Raw genomic sequence first — 8203 nt, 5'->3', positions numbered from 1 at the left:
GTATCAAACTTTGAAAATACGTTTGAAAATAATCAGGACCTAGCAGACTGAATCGGCAAGACAGGGATGCAACTATTGGGACTTGTTGACCTTCTAGTCAGGCAGACACTGTAGGAATTGGGCCTTTTAGTAACCCGATTTGTCACAGACTATATTTTAAGATTGGAAGCCTAATTGCTTCTTGTTTGGCATGCAGTGTGAGGGGGTTTATGATACCCGAATAATGGCCTGAGCGAGCCACGATTTAGAAATTGGACTGTACGAATGTGCGTTGACTAATTTCAGTCACCCCGTAGTCGAGCCATATTGCTTGTCGTTTTACGTGCAGTTCAAAGGTGGTAATGATGCTCCAATTCATTTCTTCAGCCAGCTACGAGTAATCTGAGGTATTTCTGAGAGTCTCACGATCGGATATCCTGAAAGTTCTTGTGCGCCTTTGCATACCAACAAACCCAATGCGGGAATGAAGCGCAAACACAGACAGTTCCGTCAACAGGGGAACTTTCTCTACAAAACAAAAATACCATTTGTCGATGTCTGTCCAGTCATTTGGGGTTCCATATTTGTACTGGCCGTAGCTAGATCTGACAGGACCCTCTAGTCATGTGCCCCTATCAGCTGACGACTAACGCTGTCCAATCAAACATACGTACACTGATGAGTGGTCATTTTAAGACCTTCAATCTCTCTCTCACTCTGCGGAAGTTAGGTAGGCTGAGCCGAATTTGGCCTACCCCCACCCCAGCCTCCCCCTGCTTTGGTTCTACTCTGTATGTAATGTGACCTATACGATGGGTTGAGATAAGTGTATTTACATCCAGGCTTACTAGCGGCCAGATCCATGCATGGTCATGGGGTCCTTTCTCGTTGATTTGATTTTTTGTTGTAATTGGAACCCATCAATAGATGCACAATTGGGAGCATGTGGTCTCTAAAAATTGGAAAATTGGGTTTACGTTTGCCCGATATTAAAATACGCTTTTATATAGAAACCATATTTTTTATTGTTTAAAACAATGCAAGCATTCATGCAAATCAATGTGTTTAAAACTGTTAAAATATAAGCATCATTTTAAAGTTACTGTTCCATGTACATCTTCAATCAGTATGTTAACATATTATTAACTCTCTATGACCTAATCAACAAATGTTCATGAACTTAAAGTGCTACCCATGACTGTTTCAAAGCCTTGACGACACTAGTAAACAAATACATAAATGAAAGTCATACCGACACAACTCTGAAATATACAATCATATGAAATACAGTAGCTTGTGTCCAAGCAGTACTTCTGCTAGATTATATTTGTTCTAAATTAGTGTAATCATCTCTCTAAAGTGCTTTAGCTACAATCTTACAGTGCATTGCAAGAGGTGCCTGTGCCTGCATGTGAAGTTTGTCAATAACTGACTTCCTGTAGGTCTTTCTGTAGTGCTTCCTGTGTGTACGACATGGTTTTAGCTGCATTAGTCCTTGACAGAAATCCAAGAAATAATTTCAATGCATTCTACACATTCCAACGCTATACATCCTAGTCAAGGTCTCTAGCATTTGGATCAAAATATAAATATACTTATTTTGAGATCCATTGATGCGTTTCCATGCGTGAAATGTCTTGTGATCTCAGATTTTGATTGTGTGTGTGTGTGTGTGTGTGTGTGTGTGTGTGTGTGTGTGTGTGTGTGTGTGTGTGTGTGTGTGTGTGTGTGTGTTTGTGCGCGCACCCCCCCATTATTGTGTTGGCTGTGGAGGTAAGTGCGGGGGTACGCCCAGCAGCAGCAGCAGCACCCTAACCCCCCCACCCGTCAGACGTTACTGATGCGTACGCTGAGCGGGCCGCTGTCCCGGACCCTCCCCTGATCCTGAGCCCCCTGCCGGTAGCTCTGCTCCAGGCGGATCTTGTCCGGGTCGGTCCCCTCCGGTACGGACCCCCCCCTGCCGCTCTGGTAGCCCGGCTGGGGGGGGGGTTGTGGTGGAGGAGGTGACGGGTTGGGGTCCGTGGAGGGCGAATGGAAAAAGGGCGTGGTCTTGGTTTTGGCCACCTTGTCGAAGAAGGCGAAGTCGGCCACGTACTTCCCCGACGGGGAGAGGGAGACGACGGGCGGGAACTCGTAGCCCCACAGGATCTCGTCGGGCAGGTAGGAGGTGCGCACCTGGCAGGTGGCCGAGGTGGGCTCCACCGTGGCGCTCAGGATGACCAGCAGCTCGAAGTCGGCCAGGTCAGGGTCGGTCCATCCGCCGCCTTGGGGGGGTGGGGGGGGGGAGAGAGAAGAAGAAGGCCCTGGTGACAGAGGTCACCATCACGGAGGAAAGACCATTCCAACGCATTTGCTTACTGCAGTGAGATTACCCATGACTCTTTGTTTAATCAAAGGTTATTCTGCTTCTACATTTGGAACCGACAGTCTTACTTCAAAAGGAAACCCTGCGATATCGTCCATTTGACAACGTCAGGGCATGGAAGTTGTCGTCACAGTGACACCTCTGAGCATAGATAACTATGTTTAAGATCCTATAATACGTACATTCATGTTTTAAACCAAACCTCAAGACAACTTTGGGGAAACTGGAACACAGATCTTTATTTCATAGTCAGCCGCGAGAAAGAGGAAGTCAGTGTATTTTTATTCATTTAGAGAAGTTGAGCGTTTTCAAATACTTCCGCAAACTGCTGCAACAGTTGCTGTTTTTATCAGGGGAATAACTGTCTTTCCTCCTTGCTAGAACTCTAAGTGCATATTCTTCAAAGTCATAGTGTTCCAATTTCATCTGAAACACAGTGTTCACTGACAATTCAATTTAGTTCTCACTCCTAGTGGTTTCTGAGTTCCACTCTATATTAGGCTGATACTAGGTAGAGTGACTGGCAACATCTAGTTCTTTCCAAACAACAACGAGGTTCCGCAATGAATGTAAACCACAGATCTATCACCCTAGACAATATGTGAGCTTGTCACGTGTTAGTGACAGCTAACATGTGATACCTAAAAAAATGCTTATAAAAATAGATACTATGTGAACTCTGGCTTTGGTACTCTCTTTATTGAAATGTGTACGCAAAATGCTGTGCCACTTATTCCTATTGGGACATTTTAATCAATCGGCAAAGAACATATATTCATTTATAACTCGGCACCAGTTCCCAACTTTGTATGATCAATGTAACAGAACTACTGCACTTGACATTGCCCAGCTTTAGGGGTCATATGAATTCATTTTTTGGGGTTCAAGTACGTTGGCCAAGACCGTGTTGAACGACTTGAATATCCAAAACTCCCAGCAATCGCACCCCTCCCTGCTGACCACGATTGAGAGGACGACCTCCTCTAACCTTACCCTTGGCAGCCCAGGCCCTCAAAGGGCTGCTGTCGTCGATGGTGTGGTAGAAGGTGAGCGGGAGGATGAGAAAGGGGCTGTCACTGGAGGTGTCCACCTGGAACGGCACGTTCCTCTGGTCCAGACGCACCGTCTCCCCCTCCTTGGTGAGCGACGATTGAAGCAGCTTACCCGTCACCTGGAGGGAGGAGGGTCACTGTTGAGAAAACCTTTTCAACCCGTTTGTCCATCCGTGGAAGCTACACAACAAGGACTGTTGAAGTCTCAGAGTAGCAATGGAGGACATTTAGGAATGGGGGAATTAATGGAAAGGAAGCTGCTGGCATTTCCATGGGAATCCCATCCCTGGTTTCAAGCACACATTCGAGATGTATGACCGATCCAAATATACACACACACACACACACTCACAATCTGAGATCACAAGACATTTCACACAAAAAAAGGCATCAATGGATCTGAAAATAAGTATATTTATATGCAAACCTTATTAGATTCAATTTTTAAATACTTTTTAAAACCCTTTTCTAGATGTTTCTTCTCCTGTCTATGTTGGCCACCTTCTGCCTAATATCCCCCAGGCTTGGCAGTTGGATCATCAGACTGCCTCCTGCTAGCCGTCCCAAACACCGGAACGATTGTTTTATGTTTCAGGCTGCACACAGAACCCAGGCATTCGACAAACGACTCGCCGCAAAAGGGAGCAAGAGACCATCGAGTGCGGTAGTTCAGAAGACGCAAGCCCCCATCCACGAGAGATAACAACGACACGAGCTGAAATGCTAGAGAAGGTGTGGCCCAGGGAGGCGATAGAAAAGCCTTAAGCCTGCAGAACCGCCCTTCAAAGTTAGCTTCGCCAGACAGAAGAGCCTTGATGGAAGCCAAGGAGGTCAGTCATGCTAGGGACCATTCTGAAATATCTGAAGTATAATTTTTATGGTAATAAATTATAATATTTATAGTGCCCTTTTTCATCCAAAGATCTCAAAGGGCTACAGGTCAAAAGCAGTGTTGTTAATCCAGGAGGACATTCCACAGGCGTGGGGCGGCAGCACTGAAGGTCCTGTCTCCCATGGTCCTAAGTTTGGTTCTGGGTATGTGAAGGAGGTTTGAGTGAGTGGAGCAGAGGGAGCCAGTGGAGTGAGTGGAGGATGGGGGTAATGTGCTCATGTTTGCGCACTCTCATCAGGATCCAAGCTGCAGAGTTTTGTATGTATTGAAGCCTCTGCAGGCTCTTGCTAGGGATCCCCATGAGTAGTGCGTTACAGTAGTCCAGTCTGGGGGAGATAAAGGCATGAACCAGTTTTTCGGCGTCTGAGAGGGACCAAATGGGGCGGAGTTTTGGAAATTTTGTGGAGGTGATAGAAGGAGGTCTTGCAGAGGTGGTTGATATGGGATTCAAAAGTGAGTTGGGGGTCCATTTTTACACCAAGGTGTGTGACTGCTGATGAGAGAGGGATATTGGAGCCAGAAAAGGGAATGCTGGTTATGGATTATGATTTGGTCTGGTGAGAGGTGCCGACCAGGATGGCTTCAGTTTTGGAGCTGTTGAGTTGGAGGAAATTGTGCTCCATCCATACCTTTATCTCCTCCAGACACATGGTGAGTATTGACGGGGATGACGGTGATGTGGGGGTCTGCAGGTTGTTTTTAGATGCGTAGACAGGAGGCTACAAGGACTTCAAGCTATGTGGTCGCTATGGCGATGGATGGTTTCACGTTTTCCGAGGTGCACTTCACGACGGCAGGGAAGAGCTGAATCCTTGCGGTCCAGGTCAGGACTCTGGGGATTCGATTGGCCGCGGCAGCAGCAGCAGCAATGATGCAGATCCATAGCCTGGCTACTGCCAGACCGAGCTCAATCATCGATTGATCTTGGTCTGGGGAAGCTGCTGTCATTTTCTTCAGCACAAGAGGCGTGATCAATGGCCCTAGTTCAAATGGCTCTGTACGCAATTGGCTGCTTGCCAGTTGCGCTCCCTGTCTTCATTGTGTTAAACCAGCACATAGAGTGCAGGGGGAGAAAGCTAGCTTGGTTGTTGGCTTCCCGAAAAAAAGATCCAGGGAGTCTCCCAACGGTGTTGAGCTAGCAGCCACAGGTAGGCAACCGCCAGTCTCGATTGCAGCTACCTAACTACCCCAAACTACCCTAACCGACCTTAACTACCCCCCAAATAAGGTTCACTGGTCCTCAATTATTTATTTTTCTCAAATGTTACAATATATATGTAAACAAACTCAGTGGGTCGCCAAATGACATATTGTTGCGATTTAAATGTATGCAAAGTAAATATATACCTCCATCTTCCAAATGCTTGATGCACTCTGAGATGAAACTAATGTCTGTCTGCCTGGCGTTAATTAGCACTGAAATAGCCGCGTAAACAGGCTAAGTTTGGTTGTGAGCCCCCAAACACACAGATACACTCACACACACACACACACACACACACACACACACACACACACACACACACACACACACACACACACACACACACACACACACACACACACACACACAAACACACACACCACACACACAGGCTCACCTGGCATCCTAACAGGAGACTCTTGCGCATGTTGGCTACCCTGATCATGAGGCAGGGGCGACCCTCGTTGGTGGACACCACGGCATGCTGGGAAAACTTCACCGTTTCGCCGCGCTTCTTCGGCCGCGCCACCTGATGGTACAGAGACACATTGACCAGCCCCGCTCCTCTCCTTCATAAAGAGAAGTCAATACGGGGATGCAGATGCTTGCAGACTGACACCCGATAAAACTATTCCATGTTGATGATGTCTATCTTATGGATCACGATACGTATGGATCACGATACGTATGGATCACGACACGTATGGATCATGGTGATACGTTTGATATTCTAGGTGGATCCCCAGCATGAAAAACTGCATCATGGTGCAAAGCGTCTTGCTCAATGGTTCTCTAGCCTCCAACCATGGCTTTTTTAATTGTATGTATCATACTGTGTAGATATATATATATATATATATATATATATAAACTGAATCAATGCGACCAGCCTTGAACTAAAAGCCCTGGTGCTCAAAGTTTCACCCCAGCGCACCTTGGCCAGAAAGGTGCCGGTGATGAAGATCTCCATCACCATGGTGATGACCAGCTGGATGATGAGGAGGAGGATGGCTGCGGGGCACTCCTCGGTGATGCAGCGGAAGCCGTAGCCGATGGTGGTCTGCGTCTCCAGGGAGAAGAGGAAGGCCCCGGTGAGGGTCTGCATCTGCATCACACACGGCGTGTGGTTGGACGGGGGGTCGAACTCTGGAAGCACAGGGCCGGAGAATCAGAGAGAGAGGGAGAGAGAGAGGGGGAGGAGGGGGGAGAGAGGAGAGAGAGAGGGGGGGAGAGGGGGAGGAGGGGGGAGAGAGAGAGAGAGTGGGGAGAGAGAGAGGGGGAGAGAGAGGTGGGGGGGAGAGAGAGAGGGGGGAGGGAGAGAGGTGGGGAGGGAGAGAGAGAGGGGGGAGGGAGTGGGGGGGAGAGAGAGAGGGGGAAGAGAGAGTGGGGGGGAGAGAGCGGGGGGAGTGGGAGAGAGAGAGAGGGGGAGAGAGAGAGGGGGGGGGGGGAGAGAGAGAGATTTATATGCATAGATGCATATATATATATATATATATATATATATACGTATATGCATAGATACATATATATTTAAAAAACTGTCAACAACTTAATCTGGATCTGAGATGATGGAGAGCGATGAGAGACGATTCCCTGATCACGGCATAGACTCGATGCTATGAGTCAGAAGAAATACCACAGCAAAACTCCTGAGAACATCACCTTCACAGGATACAATAATAAGCCACAACCTTTACAACAACGAAACCTCACTGCGTGACAGACACCATGTGAAAGGCCTGGTGTCGGCTTTTAGCAGGAAATGATACCATCTGCTTTAACCCTTAACCAAGCGACGTGTCGCGAGCGTCCCTTTGGTCTTCTTTCAATGAAGCCCCCGCCTTTTTCACGCTCTGCACATTGTCCGGAAATGTTTTTTTAATTCTAATATTTCCATTTCAGGGAACCCTTTATTTATATCTGAACAACTCAAAGTTCTTGAAAGTATGTGCCATAAAAGTGATGATGTATACCTAACCACCCAATGTCTACCAAAATAAATCCTCATGGTAACTTCAATATTTCTACTCAATAAGTAACTCTTTTATTTATGTGCTCTGAAACGCCCTCGCTCATGTATAGGCTAACTCGAAGGCTACAGGAACGTTGATTACTTGTGCCGACTCTGCCGATTTCTTTCATTACGTTGACTGGAGCTATCTTGAATTAGTATATATGCTACACGTGACCCTCCTAAGATGGCGCAATTTGATTGGATCGCTATCTCAGGATATTGGGCAATATCCCATGATTGAGATCTCAAACTCAGGATATCGTTTTCATCGTGTGACGGTCGTCACGTCACGCTAATAAAAACAAATAAACCGAGTGTTCACGGTAGTATATGCTAAAACAATTATTCACCTCAGGCTCTGTGAATAGTGGGCAACAGGCTATTCCCCACTATTCACTTCGCCTTCGGCAAATAATTGTTAAATAGCCAATCTTGCATATTGTACCTTTAAGGTCAACTATATGTCACGTGTTCTCCACTTGTACTGGACCCTCACCCAACAGGTCGCCGTGGACCAGGGCCACCAGATACCAGAGCAGACCGAAGAGGAACCAGGTCCCGGCGAAAGTGGCCGTGAACAGGAAGAACTTGTAGCGCCACTGCATGTCCAGGAAGGTGGTCCAGAGGTCGCGCATGTAGAGCGCGCTCCTGCCGCTGATGTGCTCGATGCGCACGTTGCTTCGGCCATCTTTGGACA

The 8203-nt window shown here is 47.2% G+C and overlaps 1 protein-coding gene across 3 annotated transcripts in view; it reads right to left on the bottom strand.

Annotated features, from left to right (window-relative positions):
- Nucleotides 1–1652: 1652 nt before the first annotated feature.
- Nucleotides 1653–8203, bottom strand: part of LOC115549090 (ATP-sensitive inward rectifier potassium channel 10) — a 10467-nt gene continuing 3916 nt past the window's right edge. For 2 of the 3 annotated variants that reach the window (XM_030364103.1, XM_030364104.1), the window contains exons 2-6: nucleotides 8003–8203; nucleotides 6427–6638; nucleotides 5890–6021; nucleotides 3338–3515; nucleotides 1807–2243 (exon numbers count right to left, since the gene is read on the bottom strand). The exon at nucleotides 8003–8203 is cut by the window's right edge and continues 145 nt beyond it. In XM_030364103.1, the coding sequence (XP_030219963.1) occupies nucleotides 1807–2243; nucleotides 3338–3515; nucleotides 5890–6021; nucleotides 6427–6638; nucleotides 8003–8203 (1160 nt within the window). Of the gene's footprint in view, nucleotides 2244–3337; nucleotides 3516–5889; nucleotides 6022–6426; nucleotides 6639–8002 lie in introns of all 3 variants that reach the window. The other variant, XM_030364102.1, reaches the window with a different exon arrangement.

The sequence above is a fragment of the Gadus morhua genome, chromosome 8 (assembly GCF_902167405.1).
Source record: "Gadus morhua chromosome 8, gadMor3.0, whole genome shotgun sequence".
NCBI classification, from domain to species: domain Eukaryota; kingdom Metazoa; phylum Chordata; class Actinopteri; order Gadiformes; family Gadidae; genus Gadus; species Gadus morhua.
Note: the sequence above shows the minus strand (reverse complement) of the source record. Positions and strands in the feature narration are given on the sequence as shown.